The sequence below is a fragment of the Herpailurus yagouaroundi genome, unplaced genomic scaffold (assembly GCF_014898765.1).
Source record: "Herpailurus yagouaroundi ecotype Mexico unplaced genomic scaffold, PumYag 210, whole genome shotgun sequence".
Lineage (NCBI taxonomy): Eukaryota > Metazoa > Chordata > Mammalia > Carnivora > Felidae > Herpailurus > Herpailurus yagouaroundi.
In genome coordinates this window covers 20,462,394-20,485,667 of record NW_024412441.1, presented here as the reverse complement: position 1 = coordinate 20,485,667, position 23,274 = coordinate 20,462,394, and the positions used below count along the sequence as shown (strand labels likewise).

At 39.6% G+C, this 23,274-nt stretch overlaps 1 protein-coding gene across 1 annotated transcript in view; it reads right to left on the bottom strand.

Moving 5' to 3' along the window:
• Nucleotides 1–23,274, bottom strand: part of NMS (neuromedin S) — a 34,718-nt gene that overhangs the window by 7,000 nt on the left and 4,444 nt on the right. The window contains 4 exon segments of the mRNA XM_040454040.1: nucleotides 2,001–2,039; nucleotides 2,369–2,424; nucleotides 4,313–4,659; nucleotides 21,600–21,704. Coding sequence (XP_040309974.1) covers nucleotides 2,001–2,039; nucleotides 2,369–2,424; nucleotides 4,313–4,646 — 429 coding nt within the window. The 5' untranslated portion in view covers nucleotides 4,647–4,659; nucleotides 21,600–21,704.

Below are 23,274 nucleotides of genomic sequence, written 5' to 3'. Positions count from 1 at the left end.
AGAGAGACAGAGTATGAACGGGGGAGGGGCAGAGAGAAGGGGAGACACAGAATCGGAAGCAGGCTCCAGGCTCTGAGCCATCAGCCCAGAGCCCAACGCGGGGCTTGAATTCACAGACCGCGAGATCGTGACCTGAGCTGAAGTCGGACGCTTAACCGACTGAGCCACCCAGGTGCCCCTAGAACTTAAGTTTCATGAGAGCAGGTAGTTTTGTTTATTTTGGCCACTACTGCACCTTTAGCACCTAACATATGGCATGCTTCCAATGAATGTATTTTTCTGAATGGATGAACGGTAGAGCTGTGTTCATAAGAATCTATTGCCACCCTCCCATCTAATCTTCTGATCCCACCAGAAACACGAAACAGGAAGACTTTCCACAGGTGTCATTATTTGTAGAACATAACTCTGCTTTCTGAATTGCTTAAAGATAGAAGTCCCCTAGAGACACACACCTGGCTTTTTTGGAGAGCAGGACTGGAAGTGGACTTAGAGCCCAGGTAGCTCATCCAGACATGGGATAGTTGAGGGAACCAGAGCCCCAGGAAAGGAAGTGACATGCCACAGGTCATATTTTAATGCAGGAGCAAGACCAGGAAGAGCCACAATCTCTCTATCCATAGATTTAAAAATATTGATAGTTCTGTTCACTGAACAAGCCCTTGCTCTTCTACAACTGGTGATGATGAACAGGATCAGCTTTGGGAAGATGGAGAAAGTGGAAGGAAATTCATTCCATGTGGCACCTTGCACTTGGGGAAACCTATAACCCAATTTAATACTGTAACTAGCACATGTGACTGCCACACTTCCACTTTTTCTGCTTATGTAGGGGACATCCTTGCAGCCTTCATTTGAGGGGTAGGGAAGCCCATTTGGTGTGAAGTGAACAGGCTGTGGCAAGGAGATGGAAAACTGAGTTTTCACCCTAAATTTTTGCTCTGGATATCAAGGCTATAAGATTAGTTTTGAAGATAAGAGAGGACAGTTGTCTTCAAACATATGCATAAGATAAACTGAAAATAAGAAGAAATAGGCATGATATACTTATGAAGTGTAAGCGAGAAAGTGATGTTTGAATCTTGAAGGATGGCCATTAGTGGCATCAGAGATAATGGTAACAGCTGGCACTGAAGTGCTGTCATTTACTGTGTTACTGTTGTAAACACTTCACAAATATTAAAGCCCTCAATCTTCACAATAACATGAGGTTTATTCCCATATTACAGATGGGAAAACTGAGACACAGAGAGATTAACAAACTTGCCAAAGTTAAGTAGATCTGGGTGTTAAACCCAGGTACTTTGGTTTTAGAGTCTGAGCTGCGAATACAGCCTGCAAAGGCATTTTGGCTAAGGAAAAGCCTGTGCAAACAAACATATAAAGGCCTGGTGTACTTGGGGAATAGTGAGCAGCTCAATGTGGCCAGGATATGGTATGCTGTGGCTTGGGGGAAGTGAGGAAGAAAAGATGTGCCTCAAGGTGAAAATATTCAGTGTATGCTAAGAGTCATGGACTCCACCCTAATACCACCCTCTTGTACTTTCCACTGAATCAAAAGTGGTTCTGTTGTGGTTCCTATCGCTGTTAGGTTCTTTACATGAGATCTATTTACCTTGTATCCACTGAAACATTACTGTTGTGGTTCCTATCACTGTTAGGTCATTTACATGAGATGATTGTTTTGAAGAACTATTATATCATAGTATATCAATTTGTAACATATACCATGATATGTCACAATATACATAATTATATATGTATGTATTATAATAATTATAAGAATATACATGAAGTACCAATATTTTATGGTATTTTATATATGACAGATTCACTTGTTTAGGAAACCTAAAACTACATTCTTACACATGTATTTAGACATACACACAGATTTCTCCTGTAGGTACCAAAAAACTGTGCTTCTTACAGATATCAATTATTATATAAACATGTGAATTGTTATAACTTAAAGAATAATTATATGCATATAACTGTTTTACCTTAGTTTGCCAAGAAAGAGTTGCCCCATATGCCAGCCACTAAAGAAAAATATGAAAAATGAATCAAAGATAAGTCTAAATTCAAATCAAAGATAAGTCTAAATTCCTTAGTCAATAGAAATCTATTACAGCACATATAAAACTCTAAAACTGTCCCATTTATGAACCTTGCATTACCTTCTCGCACAGTGGCAGTGAATTTCAACACAACTCTCAGGATGCCTTAAATGAGGCTATGAAAATGGCAATATGAGTTCCTGCTGCAGCCAAGAATCTGATCTTAAAATAGTTTTAAGTGAACATTATCCACATGATATTTTCAAGGCCAAGATGAAATAAAAATCGCACATTACTGAATAGCAGCATACCTCAAGCTGCATGATATCCAAGTCATCTGGAGGATCAGCTAGAGGTCGAGGAAATCCTATTATGAGAAATCACAAAAATATTAATTAGAGAAAAAAGTTCATAGCATTAACTTTTAAATCTTTACGTTGAAAAACATACAGAGATTCTAGAAATACAATATTTTAAAAAGGATTTACAAAGAAAACACATTTCTACCTACAACAGTAAATGTGAGATTTGTACTAAAATTAATCAAACACAATTCCTTTTTTAATTTACCAGGAGTTACCAACATAAGAGTTAGTAACTCAAGAGGGAAAAACTTAATTTGTATTTTTATGGAATTTATGGAGATAGCATATTAGGAGATGGTGTCAAGAAAGTGTGTGCATCAGAGTCAGTCTAGGGACTTTTAAGAAGTACAGATACTTGTTCTTCTGCTTCGTCAGACTTTTCAGGGGTAGGTCTGGGCAAGGGTGTTACCAGCACACAGCCGCACCCTATGCCAGTCAGCCTTTACCTGGCCTAAATGAAGTCTCCATCTCATTTGTACACAATGCAATACTTGGGGGAATAGCTACTACAGAAATTGGAGGAATCAGTTGGAGAGGTGAAATTAATGGGATAAATGTAAAACCCTGAACTTAGATTTTTTTTTAAATGTGGGACAGGGAATATTTGGTTCAAGAGTATATACATAATAACTCAGGCTAATGGTTACAAGTTACACGTGATCAGATTTCAGTTTAGTGTAAAGAAATTTTTGATGGTTGGAGCCATTCAAAAATGCAAAGTAATTTGAACCAATCCTATAAGGATTTATTAACAGGTTCTGTGTTAACAGTACAAATGAGAAAGACCATAGGAACCTTATCCTCGGGAAACAAAAAAACTTAAATAGGAAAAAGGGGGAGGTGGATATAAATATATAGATAGATAAATAAAAGGTAATAACAAATTCCCCAAAGTGTAATATAAACAAGATTCTATTGGACCCAAGAAGAGGCAGTTACTGGCTCTCTTAGGCTGGTAGTGAGTTGGGTGTCACTGAAAGTAATCAAACAGGGAAATCATAGATCCCTGCTTGCCATGAAAGGTGAAATTAGATGACCTCCAAGGTTCCTTGCAATGTCTAGGTTTTGTGATTACACTGTAAGACACAGCAAAACAAACATACTGTTTGAAATATATTTTCTGTTTGAATATATTTTCAAAACTTTTCTACACCCCTAAATCAAAATTCTAATGGAAAAGTCTGAAATTTTGAAATAGTCCACATTTCCAATTGGAGCTGCCACCACATGCCTCCCTGTATCATTTGGTGAATTACCTTGAAATTGGTAATGCATTCCGACTACTGATCCCATATCCCACCCTTGGTTCCCTGTAAAGGTACTGGTTTCTCAGAAGCTGGTGAAGCAATAGTCTTGTCCAGTCAGATCCTCGGACAGCGCCCAAGCCCACTAAGACTTGGGGCCTCCGCAGCTCTGTCTGGGATCCTGCCTCCAGGGAGCCCACAGAAAGGCCATGAAAATATTCCTTCTTCCTGTTTGCGTTCCTTTTCCCGCCCCTCTCCAACTGTCCCTCAATCCCCAGTCCTCATGTCTGTAAACTCAATTTTACTGTATTCTCTCTTCAGAATTCCAGGAACACAGATGGCTAAGACATCGGGGTCTCCAACTCATATCCCTCACAGTTTTAGCAGCTCATCTTTGGGACAGCCCTAAGTCAGGAGCTGTTTAACGACAGTTCCACAAGGGAGTCATGTCCTTTGGTAAAAGGCTGCAGCATCTAGTTCTGTCCACCCTCTCTTAAAGGTTAGGGACAAATGGGAAGCCATTTCAAAAGGGTGGAAATGGAGGTAGGTGAGGGGATTATGTTGGACTCCTTCCAGGACCCAGGATCTGAAGGATCAAGGGTTAGAGCTCAGCCCAGCTGGGGGTCTGATGAAGGGATCTCCTTACCTGAGGAGGGAATCTGTAGCATGTAGAAGCAATAGATGGCCAAGATGGAAACGAATTAAGGAGGAAGTTGTTTCATTTTCAGAGCCAGGTTCCTCTTTGCTGGCCACAGATGTGTGCTGCCCAGATAGGAGTTGAGCATTTCCTGAAGTTCCAAAGGCAGAGGCAATACTCTGCCCTGCATCTGATAGGTCCCAGTGGAGAAGGTGCCTTTGTTTGCAACGCCCGGGAGCCCGTTGGCTGAGAACCAATCAATTTTGCACAGGAGGACCCTGGCTTTCTCATAAATGTCACGCTGGGCCCTTATTTGTGGAATAATTCCTCCTGGGGTAGGCATTGTAGAGAATCATCTTTTTCAATCCAGCAATAAAAATAAAAAGTGGAGAGTCATAATTGTTATTCTATAGTGGTTTGAGAAACATTTCTGACTCTAGAAAGGCGTTTTCTCTTTTTTTAATCAAAGAACTGGATATAAATCTATACACTCTTGTGTGACGAAGTCTTATTTCCTAAGAAGCTGTTTATTTTCCACCATTAACAAAGGATGTTTTATAGTCTTTGGTGCATCTGAGAACAAAATTTGGAGTCCTGGATATAATATTACAAGAAACTCAAAAGTTCAAGTAGATATTTTAAAAAGCATAGTTAGAAATTAGACTCCTTAAGGTTTGTCCAGACTCCTTTCTATGAATAAGTTAAATATTTCAAATAAAACCAGCATATAAGAAAACATAAGTGTTTAATTACAATAATAATAACAACAATAATAACATGTCATCTACTGAGCTTCTATTTAGGATTTCACTTAGGTTATTTTATGTAGTTCTCACAGAAGATCCGTAAGGAGTGTATGATTATCCTAATTTTATGAATGGGGAAATTGAGGCTGAGAGAGAATAAGGAACTTGCCAAGGTTACCAAACCATAATGAATGCAGAGCAGGGATTGGACTCAAGGATATCTGAATCCAGTCATGTCTGTAAAAGTGTGGGATTTTAGTCAATGTGTTCACTTTTTTCTAAAAAGACCTTCCTTGATAGGGAATATATTCAATCTGCAGATTGCTTTGCCTAGTATAGGCATCTTATAATAGGGTATTATGCTAAGTGATATAAGACGAAGACAAATACTATATGATTTCACTTACATGTGAAATCTTAAAAAATAAAACAAACAACCACCACAAAACCTAGAAACAGATAGACTTATAAATACAGAAAACAAACTGGTAGTTGCCAGAAAGGAAGAGGGTAAAAGAGTGGGAGAAATAGGGGAAGGGAATTAAGAGGTACAAACCTCCAGTTACAATATAAATAAGTCATAGGATGAAAAGTATAGCAGAAGGAATATAATGAATAATATTATACTAATGTCATATGGTGACAGACGGTACTGTGGGGAACACTGTGTAAGGTATAGAGTTGTCAAGTCACTACGTTGTACACCTGAAATTAATATAATATTGTGTGTTAACTATATTTCAATAATAAAAAAAATTTAACAGCCTCTTTGAGATTGGATATGGAATAGAAAGGAGAAAGAATGAAGTCTGCAGTCTTGAAAACAGCACAACCTGTATAAGGCATATATCACATAAATATCTTTTTTTCATTATGCATATCTTTAATTTTTGCTCTTTTAAGGATTAGGAGGCAACTAACAATTGTTGAATGTTTACAATGTATTTAAAACATGTTAATACTTTACCTAAGTCATCTTATATCATTTTTTTCAGTTAATGAAAGTTTTAAGAATAATTTTGTGTGGGAGTCACTCAGAATAAACACATAAACTGTTTAATTATGACTTAAAATGTGGTATTTTGCCAAAAAATTCTAATTCATAAGAGAGTGGGAATTATAAACTACTGTATAGCAATAATATTTTGCCTACTTCCTTAAGCCAGCAAGAAAATAGAGATTTCTATTCATTACAGTATTTACCACTTTAGTTCAAGGAGAATAAACTAAGGTCTTCAAACACCAGGAAGAGATGATATCTTTGTATTGAAATACACCCACTTCCCAACTGCAAGTCTTTACTAGGAACGAATGGGAAAAAAATGAATGATTGCTTTTTGAACATAAACCACTTATCTATATGATATTAAAACACAATTACTTATGGACATTTTAGACACAACACACACATACTAGCAAAGGTTTGTGGCAGTTCTACTATCAATCAATAAGTATTGTTTAAATATTTGGTCTATCTCTACCATGAACTAAGTGATCTATGCACAAACATACATTTTTCAAATAAACCTATGTGATAACTCTGGTTTATATCAAATTAATTTTATTTTGTACATTTTTCACACATTATTTCTCAGATATTTAGAATAAAAAATAGAAATATTTTTTAACTCATTATTTTTAAAAAGATTTTATTTCTAAGTAATCTCTACACCCAACATGGGGCTGGAACTCAAAACCCTGAGATCAAGAGTCACATGCTTCACCAACTGAGCCAGCCAGGTGCCCCTAAAAACATTATTTTTAATGCTAATTCAGAAATTGGATTATGCTGATATCCCAGAAATGGAATATGTTGAAGCCCTGATCCCCAGTGTGGCTATATTTGGAGATCGGACCTTTAAGGAGATAATTAAGGCCAAATGAAGCATAAAGATAGGGCTCTAATCTGATAGGACTGGTATCTTTATTTTTTATTCAAAAAAAAATTTTTTTTTAATCTTTTATTTTTGAGAGGGAGAGAGATACAGAGTGCGAGTAGGGGAGGGGGAGCCTCCAGGCTCTGAGCTGTCAGCACAGAGCCCAACGTGGGGATCAAACTCACGAACTGCGAGATCATGACCCAAGCCAAAGTCGAATGTTTAACTGACTGAGCCACACAGGCGCCCCAGGACTGGTGTCTTTATAAGAGGAGGGAGACACCAGAATCCTTTCTCTGAGAGCACACAAAGAAAGGGCTAGGAGAAGACACAATGAGAAGGGACTGTCTGCAACCTGAGGAGTGAGGTCTCATCTGAAACATTTTGCTAGCACTTCATCCTGGACTTCCAGAGAAGTAAATTTCTGGTGTTTAAGCTACCCAGACTGTAGTCTTCAGAATGGTAGCCTGAGCAGACTAATACAAACACATGGGGGAGTGGGAGGGTTAGTCAGTTCAGGAGCCCTCCAAAAGTAAAATAATGAAATGAAAAGTGTAATGAAAGTTAGAAACTCTCAGTTTCAAATGATAAGATTATCTACCCAGAAAATCCAAAAGAATCAACTGGCAAATTAGTAGAATGAATGAGTTTACCAAAATGGCCTAATTAACAAAACAAAACAAAACAAAACAAAACAAAACAAAACTATTTTCAGGAGTAATTTTCTTGAACATAAACAAAAATAAATTTTAATTTTTTTTTTCTTTTAAAAAAAAAATTTTTTTTTTCAACGTTTATTTATTTTTGGGACAGAGAGAGACAGAGCATGAACGGGGGAGGGGCAGAGAGAGAGGGAGACACAGAATCGGAAACAGGCTCCAGGCTCTGAGCCATCAGCCCAGAGCCCGACGCGGGGCTCGAACTCACGGACTGCAAGATCGTGACCTGGCTTAAATCGGACGCTTAACCGACTGCGCCACCCAGGCGCCCCAACAAAAATAAATTTTAAAATGTATTAGGTGGGGCGCCAGAGTGGCTCAGTTGGTTAAGTGTCCTATTCTTGATCTCCACTCAGGTCATGATCTCCTGGTTTGTGAGTTCCAGCTCTGCATTGGGCTCCGTACTTACAGTGTGCAGACTGCTTGAGATTCTCCCTCTCTCTCTGCCCCTCCCACGTGCACTCACTCACACGTGCTCTCTGTCTCTCTAAATAAGCTTAAAAAAATAAAAACACATTTAAAAATTTATTAGGAAATGTAAATAGCCTTAAAAACTATGCAATTCTGAGGACTAAGCCAAAAAATAAGTATGCAATATAATAAAAAAGAAAAATACAAAACTTTACTGAAGGACGTAAGGAAATATGTGAATAAAGAAAAGACATATCATGATCGTTGAGGACAAGAGTCAATGTTGTTAAAAGTTCAACTGATGGTTGGGGCGCCTGGGTGGCGCAGTCGGTTAAGCGTCCGACTTCAGCCAGGTCACGATCTCGCGGTCCGGGAGTTCGAGCCCCACATCAGGCTCTGGGCTGATGGCTCAGAGCCTGGAGCCTGTTTCCGATCCTGTGTCTCCCTCTCTCTCTGCCCCTCCCCCGTTCATGCTCTGTCTCTCTCTGTCCCAAAAATAAATAAACGTTGAAAAAAAAATTAAAAAAAAAAAAAGTTCAACTGATGGCAAATTAATCTATAAAGTTAGTGTAATCCTTATTAAAATTCCAAAACTCCTTTTTCATGGAATTTTAAAACTGACTCTCAAATCATTTCCAGAGAGAAAATATTCAAACTATACTTTGCCAAAAAGATACTCTGCCAATGTCAAAATGTACTATAAAGCGGTAGTAATTGTTATATTGTTGTAGTCATTTTGTTATTGATCTGGTAACAGACAATAACAAATAGATAAATGGACTGGAACAGAGTCTTGAAGCAGATCATTTAAATACAGAGTAAAAGTGGTTATTTCAAATCAGTGCAAAATGACGAACTATGCTAAATGGTGTTTAGAACAACTGGCCATCCACGTGGCACCTGGTGGAGCATGTGATTCTTGATCTCAGGGTTGTAAGTTCGGGCTCTACATTGTATGCAGAGATTACTTAAAAATAAAATCTTTAAAAAAAACAATTAGCAATCTAGTTGGCAAAAAAAAAAAATCCCTAGGGGCGCCTGGGTGGCGCAGTCGGTTGAGCGTCCGACTTCAGCCAGGTCACGATCTCGCGGTCCGTGAGTTCGAGCCCCGCATCGGGCTCTGGGCTGATGGCTCAGAGCCTGGAGCCTGTTTCCGATTCTGTGTCTCCCTCTCTCTCTGCCCCTCCCCCGTTCATGCTCTGTCTCTCTCTGTCCCAAAAATAAATTTAAAAAAAAAAAAAAAGTTGAAAAAAAATCCCTATTTCACACTATAAATTTAAATAAATTTCAGAGAATTAATGAATTAAGCCTAATATACCCATAAATACACAGGGGCGCTTATATAAAATTCTATATTAGAAAGAAATAGAGTATATATTTGATTGGAACACTGTTCTTGAGCAAAATTTAGAATAGAGAAGCCATCAAGGAAAAGATTGATAAATTTTATTATATTTTAAAAATATCTATATGAAAAAGATAACCAATATTATCAAAGAAAAGACAGAGTGGGGTAACTATACAACAACTATACAGATATAATACAGAAAAAGAAAGGGGAGGGAGAGAAAGGAGGCAGGCAGGCACAACTTAAATGTCTAACATAGAGAAAATATTAAACTGTAGAATATCGTTTATATGGAAATGTATGCAACTCTTAAAAAGAATAAGATGGATCTATCTGTATTGACAAGTCAAACTCTTTGTAACATAGTGAGTAAAGAAAAACAGTTATAGAACTACAATACAACTATCTAGTATCAGTTTTCCTCAACCAATAACAGCCCAGTCTCCAAACTTAGTTGTTTAAAACAATTTATTTAGCTCAAAATTATGCAGGTCAGTAATTTGGGCTGCATTCAACTGGGCAATTCTTATGGTTTGGGCTGGGTCAACTAATCTCAGCTGGGCTCACTCAGACATTTGCATTCATCTGGTAAGCAGACTGGGTGTCTGGGACCGCTTTCCATGTGGTCTCTCTATCTCCAGATGGCTAGCCCAGGTTTTTTTTCCTATACTGGTTTCAGAGTTCCAAGGCAGTGAGTGTAGAAGCTACAGTCTTCTAGTTTGGAACTGGCACAACATCACTGGATTCACGGGGTGGGAAAATAAACTCCACTTCTCAATGAAAGGGGCTGAAAAGTATACAGCCAATTTTGTAATCGACTAACCTACACTTACATACAAGTTTTTTCAAAATGGCTCCTGCAGTCCCATGAGTGCGAATGTAGGTAACACAAAGAGAAAGGGTAGGATTCCACACAAACACACAAAGAGCAGTGATTCTAGACAAATGGTATTATGAGGGAATCATAAAAGCTTTTCCATTATCTGTACTTTTGAATGATCACGTTGGCTATTTATGAATTACTTGTATAACTAAAACTAAATTTTAAAACTTTATTCAACTCCAAACACTATTATGAGTATGTGGGTTCACATTTAAACATCTGAACTTACATACATGAAAACGCAGCTTCTTTCTTTATCTTATTACATTTATTTTTCCGAAGTGTTTCTTTTGTTAGGCATTACTGAAAAGACTGTAACCAGTGGATTTGTCAGTGTCAAGTGAATTTAATGAAATATCATTTTTTTTAAATACATGAACTCACAAGTGGAGCTCCCACACCATTTGAAACAGAAGTGAATGCTGAAAATTACACTAAAAATTCCTCCTCTTTTCCACATTAAATTAGCTCCCACTTTGTAAATGGTTATTGTGAAAAAACTCAGCAGGCTTTTAAGGAACTGAACTTTAATCTGTAGGATATAAAAAATGTAATTTCAAAATTGATTATAAGTTTCTGTGTTCAAAGCATAGCTTTCTGAGATCTTCAGTGGCACCTAGTATCCTTCAAGAACCTCTGAGTCTAAAGCAAATTAAGATGCAGGTATGAGAATTAATGTTTGAGGGCTTCTATCTCTCTAGCAGGGTTTCACAGAAAGTAATGACAGGTTTATTTCAGAACCTGGCTGTTAAAGCCCCCAAAAAGCTGTTTGGTGGTAGAAAAGGCCAGCCTTTCCAATCTGCTAGCACTGTCCCCACTCACCTGAATACACTCTTTCTTTGCCTCCCACCTTCTATGCCTATATCCTGTGCTTTTCTCGTGGCCTTTACATCTGCTCTTATAGTGGGCTATTTAGTGGAGGCAGGGGATGGGAGAGCCATGTAATCTCAGGAGAACCAGGAAGTGCTAAGAGACAAGATCCACAAAAGTAAGAACCATGGCTTTACTCATTTTATATTTTCCTCTGCCAAGAGTAATATATCAGACAGTTGGGTGAGTTACTTGTCCATTGGCCTTCAGCTCCTTAAGTGCCTTTCCTTATTCCCCTCTGATCAGGGAGAGCTAGAAACCTGCAAAATAAACTTTCTTCCCAGCTAGCTTCCCCTTAGTTTCTATCATTGGTAGAAAAGGATGGGAGGAATTTGAAAGACAGAAGGGAGAGCCATTTTTTTTCTGCTTTAGGTGATGGCTCCTGCACATGCAACTCTCCTAGATTCCATGAGCACTCCACAAGCAGCAGCATTTATACATGACTTCATACTCCCCAGGTCCTGTGGTGTAATGAGAGTGTGTGCTCCTGGATTCCTGGAGAGAAGTAGAGGTGGTAATTGAAACAGTAGCTCTTGTGGAGACCCCATTAGTCTTAGTGGTCAAGGAACACAGGCTCTGTGAACATCATTTTTCCTTATGATTCTCCAACCCTAGGGGTGGATGGGAGCTTTCTTCAGTTGCTAATCTCTGGGTAATGTCACCATTTACCATTTTTCAATTTTTCAATTTTTCAATTCCAGACTCCTTTCAACTCCTTTACAGTTTTGTTGAGATATACCACATGTATTTATAATCTGATATTTTAACATAAGTATATGCTGTGATATCATCATCACAATAAAAATAACAAATGTGATTTCTCATGCTACAAAAGTTTGTCATGCTCTTTTGTAATCTCTCCCTCTTCTTCCCTCACCACAGATCTGCTTCTTGTCATCATAGCTTGCATTTTCTAGAATTTTACATAAATGGAATCATACAATATTTTCTTCTTTAAAATCTGAGTTCTTTCACTCAGCACAATTAAAATGACCTATGTTACATATTTTAATCTTTTATTCCTTTTTTGTTGCTACATAGTATTCTATTGTTTATATGTATCACAGTTTGTTTTTCATTCACCTTTTGGCAGACATTTGTTTCTAGTGTTAAGCTATTACAAATAAAGCTGCTATGATCATTTGTGTACAAGTTTTTGTATGGGTATCTTCTTTCATTTCTCTTGGGTAAATACTTAAGCTTGGAATGACTGGATTGTATGGTAGTTGTATATCTCACTCTTTAAGAAACAGCAAAGTAATTTTCCATAGTTGTATTATTTTACATTCCTACCAGCAGTACATGGGAATTCCAGTTGCTCCACATTCTTATCAACACTTGATATGTAATGTCTTTTAAAAAATTTTTTTTTTAATATTTATTTTTGACAGAGAGAGAGAGAGAGAGAGAGAGAGCATGAGTGGGGGAGGGGCAGAGAGAGAGGGAGACACAGAATCTGAAGTAGGCTCCAGGCTCTGAGCTGTCAGCATGAAGCCCAACGTGGGGCTGGAACTCACGGACACGAGATCATGACCTGAGCCGAAGTCGGATGCTCAACCAATTGAGTCACCCAGGCGCCCCAATACGTCATGTTTTTAACTTTACCCACTCTACTCCTTCCAACACTTTTGTAACCAATTCCCTAAATTAAATTCCTCTGTTTAAGATACCTAGAGTTATTTCTTTTTCTTTTTTCCTAGTTGTATGCTGAGTCAATACAAAAATTAAGTAACTCAATACTCAATCTGTATTAGGCGAATGAATGAATAATTTATTGAAAGGAAAGCTCTCAGGGCTATGTAAGTATGAAAAATCAAGAATCCTGTCTAGGCAGGCAGAGACTATGATGAAATGAGAATATAAAGCCTCTATTGAAGTGTAGGCACAGGAGAGAAGCAAGAAAGAATCTCTAGGAAACACATAGGGGAAAGTTCAGAGGTATTACATAGGAAACATTTAAAAGAGTAAATTGCTAGCGTTTGGAAATAGAGACTATATAATGGGAGAGTATAGATGAGAATCAGTATCTTTACTAATTACTAAATCAGTAATTTAGTAAATAGGAATGGCAATCAATAGAAAAGATAATGGTTTGCATCCAGTGGATTTTTTTTTTAATTAAAAAAATTTTCTTTAATGTTTATTTATTTTTGGAGGAGAGAGAGACGGAGCATGAGGGTGGAGGGGCAGAGAGCAAGAGGGAGACACAGAATCTGAAATGGGCTCCAGGCTCTGAGCTGTCAGCACAGAACCCAATGTGGGACTCTTAACTCATGAGCCATAAGATCATGACCTGAGCCAAAGTCGGATGCATCCACTGAGCCACTCAGGCGCCCCTCAGTGGGTTTCTACATAAGGGTAAATTTGAATAAGAAGGAGGGGTTTCATGAAGCCCAATTAGAATAAGAACTTAACTGAGACAAGAAAACATAAACAAGCAACTCACATGCCCCAGGTCAGCCTGTTTGAGATGAGAACAGCCTATGTCTTCTAGACAGGTTACTGGGGTGTGTGGGTGGGATAAGTCAATTTGCTGTGGAGTCTTTCTAGCCTGATGATTCAGAAGCTGGAGAAGGAGGAAAAGAGGAATGGGGATGACTCTTGCTTGGAATGTGAAGCTGTTACGGAACCAGGCTGGAACACTGGCAGAAAAACCAAGCAGCACTCGGAGATCTTGGTGGATTGGAGATTTATGTAACACCGGCGGGCTCAGAGGAGACTGTTTCTCCAAAGATCTGAGCCCCGAATGCAAGTGGGAAGGGTAATTTATAGTTATCAGCCTCCATATTTGGGGGGGGGGTTCATGCATGCAGCAAACAAAGGAAGAAGAACCCAGAGGAGGGGTCTCTAAGCTAGAGACCAGAGTTTATTTTAGCCCCATTAACCATCTTTGGTGTACTTTATCCACTTCTCCAGCAAAGCAACCTGAAACATTGCCTCCTCCTCTCAACAACACCATTTGCTAGTTGATTCTACTGCCCTCTCTGCCTTAAGGAGTTCCCCACATATTCACTTTGCATCATCTACTATTTTTAACCCTCAGAAGGATGGGGGCTCTGTGTTACAGTCCTATTGCTCTGCCATGGCACTTGGAACAATGATAGTCTTTCACTCATTCATTCATTTCTTTATACATTTATTGAGCTCCAACTATCTGCCAGGCACCAGGGATAGGAAGATTAATAAGAAATAATCTCTGATCTCAAGGAGGTCATACTGTAGCAGGAAAAGCAAACACATCAGTAATTCCCTATGAGGGCATGAGAGCAGTATGTCCTTTATGGGGAAAGCAGAGAAGATTCTACAGTGGAGGTGGCTTCAACAGGGGGTTTGAAGACCAATTGAGTTTGCCCAGCAGAGCAGGCAGAGGAGGGGGAGTAGCCATATGAAAGGTACATAGATGGGAAAACATCAGAGAAAAGTGAAGTTTGGTGCTTCCAGAGGCGGGGGCAGAAGCATGGCTGATAGCTGGAGTAGGAGGAGAGAGAGTTGTGGCATCTTTTGGGAGATTCTTATGACTATGACAAAGATGTTAAGAGAAACAGAATGAAGGGGTAAAATGGAAGCAGGTTGTCAGGTTGCAGACTTTTAGAGACAGTGGGAAATGAGTGGTATCATTTTTATAAGCTTACTCTTGCCATCTGCAGATGGAGTGCTTGCCACCAGCTGGGTACCTCTGATACTCTGATATTAGAACTTGGCCTTACTTCTGATAGAGAAGGGAAGTGAGAGGGAAAGAATCATAGTGGTTAGAGACATGGAATGCTATCCTAAAGAGCCAATATGCCATTTCAGGAGTAGGATGTATTGTGTATTAGGAAGTCATCAAAGGTATTGGGGCCTGCCCACACCTTAGCTACAGAGAGCTTATGTGAGAAGTGAGACCTAAAATGGAAATCTATCAGAAAACATCTGCACGTGAAAACCAGTGAGGGCTAGACCCAAGGTAGTGTCAGCAGGAAGGGAAAGTGGGGGTGGACTGAGACATTTTAACCAGAGAATTGGCAAGAACTGGGGATGCCTATCTGGAGGCTGAAGGAAAGGAAGGAGCTGGAGAGGCCTCCAAGGAGTCAGGCCTGTGATGCAGAGCAGAGAGTGGCCTTCTTCACAGAGACCGGGAATGGAGAGAAAACAGTGGGTTGATGTGTGGTATAAGCGCCCGTGGAGGATGCAAACGGAAGTGTCCAGGATGTAGCTGGAGATGAGTGCCTCATGCTTAAGAAAGAGACTGAAGTCATGTGTGTAGACTTAATCATCAGGAGTATGTGTGAGGCAGCTGAAGTCACTAGAGAAATTGAGAACGCTTTGGGAGAATGAAGGGAGTGAAGGAGCATGAGACCCTGGTGAATATCAGTGCTCAAGGGCAGGGGAGGAACAGAAGCCAAGAAGCAATAGTCAGGGAAAATGCCCTGCAGGAGAGGAGTGGATTTAGCAGTTAGGGTCTCACTGGTGAGCAGTATCAGTAGGGTCTGGGGTGAGGGTGTGCAGAAGAGGCAGATACAGCCTTTCAGGAAGGATGGAAGGTGAAGGGCCAGGGAACCAGGGGAGCTTTAAAATAAATGAAGGGTGAGGGAGACGCAAACATGTAGATAGGCAGAAGAGAGGAAATGGGGGAGGCAGAGAAATGAATGGAAATTGAGGAGCCAAAGTCATGGAGTAATCAAAAGGGATATAATCATAAGCCAAGAAGAAGGATAAGTCCTCTATTCCTGAAACAGGAGGGAGGGAGTGTAAAGACATACTCAGATCTGGAGGTGGTAGGAAGGAATCTGAGCAAGTCACATGATGGGGAACCTCTACCTTCTATGTAAAGAAGAGGCTGAGTTACCTAGTTGGAGGCTGGTGGGAAGAAGCAGGGAGTTAGAGAGGGCAATCAAGCTCCTCACACTCACGCTCCGTACCCAATTTGTTAAATTCTCTTCCTACTTTTTCCTACTCTAAATTTTAAGATTTTTAAGGATGTTAATACAGAGGTGTGCATTATTTCTCACCGTGCTAAGTCAAGGAAATCAAAATCCTGAAATAACAGACCCTCTACTTAGAGGTGAGAGAAATCTCAGCTAGTTAAGAAGAAAATATATCTTCTTCTAACTGAAACAAAACAAAATGAAAACACAAAGAAATATTCTTCTACATCTTTAACTATGCCTGTCAATGTTATTTCTAACTCAGGAGTAATAAAACATCTGAATTTCAGAGATTGTTGCTATAGCTTGTGGATGTAACTATAACTTCCATGAAGGTGGTAATCCTCCATTGGTCTTGTTTTAAAACGTGTTACTCTGGTAATATTCCCTACGAGATTTTTTTTTTCTTTCTGAAAAGCATACGTATTGTGAGTCCTCTAAGTCAGAAGAGGGTTATGGACACTTCTCTCATCTCATTTGTGCAAAGGTAATATTAATAATAATAATAAAACTAAATTCTATGACTCTTTTATCTTGCTTAAACAGTTTGAAAAAATAATTCATGGAAATTAACAATAATAAATGCTTGAGAAGTTATGTGGTAAATGAAAAAAATGGCTAAGGGCAAAGTTAAGGTTAGCATGCTCAATGGGGATGCCCTTACACTGTAACTCCAGGCTGTTCTTCAGTTTTACATAGCCTGAGGGACAGGAGAGGAAGGTTCTGGAAGCTCAAGGCGCTGTGGGGGCTCTGGAACTGAAGCCAGAGGACTAGAAAGACCTCCTTCTAATCAGACCTTTGACTCTGAGGGTCCTTTCCCAGGCACTGACTGAGGAGAAGCAGCTCCTGGGGGAGTTCCATGCCCCTCTGGCTATCTTTGGGAGCCATTAGCAAGGCTTTCTAGTGCACAAAACAGCACTGCTATCTTTGTTTGCAGAGACAAGCTACCTATCCATCTCAGTAGGATGTCCCTTTGTGTTACTTTCCCAATACTGACAACTGAGTCACAGGGACCCAGACATTGTCTCCGACCAGAGCCTTCCTAGGGCCAAGAATGTTCATATTTGTGTGAGATGCTGGATGGATATGGGGCAGTAATCTGGAAGAGAAGTTAAACACCTGTGGCAATAGAGATCCGATCATTTGCTTTGTGGAGATTACATGCTATCATGGTTTGTAACTTCTGAGGGACATGGATCCTTCCAAGTATGTGAGGAAACGTATGGACTTTCTTTCTTTCCTTCTTTTTTGTTAATAAAGTTTGTTTATTTATTTTGATAGAGCGCGCAAGCGTGCACACACACATGAGGAGGGGCAGAGAGAGGACAGAGAGAATCCCCAAGCAGGCTCCATGCTATCAATACAGAGCTGGACATGTGGATCAATCTCATGACCCTGAAATCATAACCTGAGCCTAAATCAAGAGTTGGCTGCTTAACTGACTGAGCTACCCAGGTGCCCCTAGATTTTTATCTCTGAAAAATGTGATGAGGTTTTTGGGGTGATAGTGGGGTTTGTGGGGCCCAGAGCCAATGGCCAAGAAAGAATTGTTGAAGATGTCTTTGGTGTAAACAGGTAGATTCTACTGAAGCATGGGGACAAGACCCATGGGCAGGAAGAGCTGCCCTGGAACCATGAGGAGAGACTGGTTTTATACTATGGAGTTGTGGGGAGGTAAAGTCCAGGGGAAATCTTTAGCAAGATTTTCATAAACTAAAGACTCACAGGATACTGGAGGTCTAGCTATTGTCAATCTAAGTTTGTTTTTTCCTCTAGCAAAGCATTAGCATTAAGACAGTAGGGAGTTCAGGGAGAAAGGTTTCACTCTGTCAGCCTCAAGTATTTGTCAATGGGATGCAGGTGATAAAGAAATTTAATTCTGTCATTTCCTTCTGCCTTTGTTTCCCACATCACTATGGAGGGGTGATGGAGACTTAGGTCCTATAGAACTGTGATCTCTATCAGTTAACTATTTGTTTTCCACTTTCCTTTGTTCTTGGGCAGCCAGGAGTACCTGAGGAGTATCACACATATCCCATCTGGGTGTGGGGGGTATGGAGGGTGTTTGTGGCCTGTCAGCTTGCCTTATGCTCCCTCATCAAATGCACAGGCATGTCTGGATGTGCAATTTGTCATACTATGTTGGGGGTTCAGGTGCATGGTTCCTTTCCATAGTCCTTTTTCATGAACCCCCAACACATACAACTACTCATCAGCAGTAGAGGATTTCCTCTGAATATAGTTCCTAGACCACATACTTCAGAAACACCTCGGATGTGCACATTTGTGGGTCCATTCCAGACTCTGTAAATCTGAATTGGGGGTGAATCTGCATTGTAAACAAACTTCCCAGGGGATTCTGCAGAAATCTAAGTTTGAGAACCCTAAGTTCAGTCCCTAGGTTGAGAATCTCAGTTCAGCAGAATTAAGCATTTTCTCTTATTTGCTCAACAGCTCACTCTCAGCCCTTTTGGGCTCTTTCTGCCTCCTGTCTCTAGCCAGCATGATCCTGGATTCTCCTCTCTACATCACCTTAGAGATACTCAGGACATGCAAAGGTTATTGGTGTATATTAATTCTGGAAAAACACTCACAAAGATAAATCTTATGCCCCAAATAAATAAATAATAGAGGACTCCCAAGAAGCCACATGGAATTTCTTGGGTGATCCGTGCCACAGTGGGGACCCATCACAGCTGCTGGCGTCTATATGATCCGTGCACAGCTATCTGTAAAAATATCACTTGTACACTAGCCTAAGCAGCCCTGGTGAATGGAAAGTTTTGAGAAGGCTTTGATGATTACAGTTTGTCACTTAGAGAAGCAGTGTGCAAACAACACCCGAGTATTGCTGGCTGCTCTGCTCAATGTGCATCCTGGCCTTTTCATTGACCACTATGAATAATTCTCACTATGCTCCATCTCCCTATTAGTCAGATGTCACAAGCTCATTTTTTCATCCCAGAGCCATATTTTAATACCATTTAGCAATGTTCTTCTTCAGGATTCTGTGTTGTTGTTGTTGTTGTTTTATTTTATTTTTTTTATGTTTATTTATTTCTGAGACAGAGAGAGACAGAGCATGAGTGGGGGAGGGGCAGAGAGAGAGGGAGACACAGGATTCTGTGTTTTTATTATCCATCATAATACCATAGGAGCATGCTTCCCCAAAGGCACTGAGACACACATATTGACCACTACCAAGGAAGCAATCAGTTCACAGGAAATTAAACTGGACTATAACCACACATTTATTCCTCCACTTCTCACATTAGTAATTTCCTTTGGAGAGTTTGCTGACCAATTCACAGACTGACTTAGTTTCCTACTGTGAGAAGGCTACAGAATTATTGCAATTATAATCACCTGCTATGATATCTGACACCACCATATTTATCAGAAGGCACAAATCCAAGTCCTGAGCCCATGTCATACAATTAGGCATCAATATAAAAAGGCTCTGGATTGTGTTATGAATCTTTAAAAACTAGAATGTGTCATCAAAAGGAAAATAAGGATTTAGTTTTCTTTCACTTCAACTCTGAATCATTTGAACTTTGGACATTTAGAATCCACAAACCAAAATCAAGATGGACAACATTTGAAGTTGTCTGGTTTTTTTTTTTAACTTTTTTTAAATGTTTATTTATTTTTTAGAGAGAGACAGAGACAGAACATGAGAGAGGAAGGGGCAGAGAGAAAGGGAGACACAGAATCCGAAGCAAGCTCCAGGCTCCAAGCTATTAGCACAGAGCCTAATGTAGGACTTGAACCCACAGACCTTGAAATCATGACCTAAGGCAAAGTCATACGGTTAACCAACTGTGCCATGCAGGTGCCCCTGAAATTGTCTGTTTTACATAAATGATTATATTGGCTATTGTATTCATAGACAGACATTGGTTTTTGCAGGTCTCTGGTGTGGGACATGTTACCAATCATGGGGAGAACTGGTCAATAAATGGAGTTGGGACAACTGTGTCACCTCACATCTCACAGCACGAAAAAATCAAGGAGGCCCAATTAGAAATGGAATAGAAAGTATGCATTGTACCAACACCTTTAAGAGATCACAGGGTCACCCTTAAGTGTTGATGTAACACTTCACACCAAAACCCTCTTAAACTCCAAGATGATATAAAAGGCGGGTTGTCTTGATTCTGTAGCCTCTGGCACTTTTCTCTCCCAGGCTGCTGAGACCCCCAAGTATTTAGGGGCAATTCCACAGTGACAAAGAAATTTGGGAGAGCTGTTTCCTCGAAAGCATGCTTTTACCCTCCTATGATCCTTTGCCCTGGTTGTTGACTGGGTCACTATTAAACAACCAAGAAAGTAACCCAAGCTAAGTGAGGTCACCATTCTCAACAGACTTCTTACCTATACTAGCACTTGTGGTCTGACCTAGCTCAGTTTTCTATATGAAAAAAAAAAAAATAGATATGTACTTCCTCATACCATATAAAAATAAACTCCAGGTAGATTAAATATCTAAATATGAAATTCAAAATTTTAAAACTGGAAGAGAGGCGCCTGGGTAGCTCAGTCGGTTAAACATCCGACTTTGGCTCAGGTCATGACCTCACGGTCTGTGAGTTCGAGCCTTGCATCTGGCTCTGTGCTGACAGCTCAGAGCATACAGCCTGCTTCAGATTGTCTCTCTCTCTCTCTCTCTGCTCCTCTACCACTCACGCTCTCTCTCTCAAAAATAAACGTTAAAAAGAATTTAAAACAACTGGAAGAAGGTATCTCATAATGTTTTATTGTTTGAGGGAAAGATGAGTTCTTTATAAAGATAGAAATCATTAAAGTACTGATATATATTATTATAAAAATGTTAAACTCCTATATGATAAAATATGTTATAAATTAAGTTTAAAGACAAGCCACTGTCAGGGAGAACATATTTATAACAGAGCAAATGGGAATTTATATCCAAATGCCAATTAACATATGTGCTATGAATTAATAATAGTTAATATACATGAATACACTTTATCCTAAAAATTACTCTACATTTATACAGTAATCCTTTATATGTATTTCTTTCTACAGATAAGGAAACTTAGATGCAAAGGATTTAAATAACTTGTTCAATTTTATACAGCTGGTAATGGCCTGGGCCAGGACTCAGCAAAGGATATAAATAAGCCATTCAGAGAAGAAGTAACCTAACAATCAGTAGACTAGTATTAGAGAAATATAAGTTAAAACAATGAAATACTATTTCACACACATTGGATTGGCAAAAATGCTTATCTTGCACAGTTAGTGAGAAAATTAGATATGATGTATTAAAAGCCATTTGGCCAGGACATGACACACAGCAGCGACTCGACACATGACAATGGGTAGTATTTAGGCTCAGTGGGCAGTATTATTATAAAAGACAGTCTGCTTGCTATGTATTTGCAGCTTGATGGAAGAGAGAATAGTGAGTTATTGTTTTAGTACATAATTAAGAGACATACTATCATTGTTTCCCATTGGGGAGAAAACCTCAAAGTATTCATTTACTTGTTAGGAAGACTGACATACCTTATGGGTTACTGTTGGCTTATATATACGTTTTTCTATCAAATCTTCATATTTAATGTGTTTTGATAGTCGGCTTGACAGAAAGCAGCATTTCCAGAGGAAGGCCTATGTCACAGAACAATAAACATAAAACAACTTAAAATGATGATACGGAACTAATCCTAACATTCACCCAATAATTTTACAAATCTAGTCTTTCTCATCTTTACCCCATACATACAAAACAAAAAGTGGCTAGTGCTGTTTTTTTAATTATCTTGGAGAGGCTTGGGGAGCCATAGAGGATAGGCAACTTGTCCGTGGTCCTCCCATGGGTTAGTAGCAAATAAAGGCCATGGTAGCTTGTACTGTATCAACTTAGTCAAGCTGTATGGCTAGAATTCCTTCTCCTGTGTGGCCACAAGACAGTCTTATGTGGGGCTTGAAAGGAACCAGAAGCCATGTTTATTTATACTCAGAAATATACTTCTACTCCATTTGGTTGTACCAGTTGACCCTTGAACAACACGGGTTAGGGACACCAACACCCCCACTCCCCACACAGTCAAAAATCCACATATAATTTTTTTAAGTTTATTTATTGAGAGAGAAAGAGAGAGAGAGAGAGTGGGCAAGTGGGGGAGGGGCAGAGAAAGAGGGAGAGAGAGAATCCCAAGCAGGCTCCGTGCTGTCAGCACAGAGCCTGATCTGGGGCTTGAACTCACAAATTATGAGATCACGACCTGAGCCAAAATCAAGAGCCAGACACTTAACCGACCGAGCCATCCAGCACTCCTATAATTTTTGACTCCCCCCAAACTTAACTACTAATAGCTTACTGTTGACCAGAAGCATTACAGATAATATAAACCGTCGATTAACATGCATTTTGCATGTTATGTGTTATTATATATACTGTATTCTTACAATTAAAGTAAGCTAGAGAAAAGAAAATGTTATTAAGAAAATCATAAGGGAGAGAGAATACATTTACAGTACTTTACTGTAAAATACCCAGGTATAAGTGGCCCCTCTGTTCAAGGGTCAACTGTGTACTTCTACCTGGTTTGTAGAGAGTCAGGTGTGGTTGCAGACCATGACTGATACCACAGATCTGCCTCCCACCTTGGTGTGAGACAGCAGCCAGACCCACAGCTGTTCTAGTTCCTGCTGGATTCCTCCTTGGGCTTCTGAGCTTTCTACCTCCTACCAGGTACACATTAGCTTTGTGACAACAGGCACAAGTATCTTCTTCAAGTTATCATTGAAGTCAGAGCAGTGAAGTCGGTGAGAAACTGATGTGGCTTTTAGTTCATCCTTGCAGATTCCAGCTTGTCTCTGCTCTCTCTCATTTCACGCCCTTTCTTTCCTGACTGCCTTCCCTACTGACATCAGGCCCAGCTCCGGATGCGGAGATAACCTCCGTGTATAAACTATTTAACTAGCTCCCACAATTTTGTAAGGCCAAATCCCTGTAATACATCCCATTCCTACTGGTATGCTTCTCTGATTGAACTCAAGAAGGAAATACTCAGATTCTTCCATATTCAATAACCACAATCATGGTTAATATTCTGTTGAATACCTTCCTATCTATGCTGCAGATGAGGTGATTCAAAAACAATTAAACAGTTTTTTAAATGTCATCCTGTTATGCCCAGAATTCGTGATCCCCAAAGACCACTAGGGAGCCGAG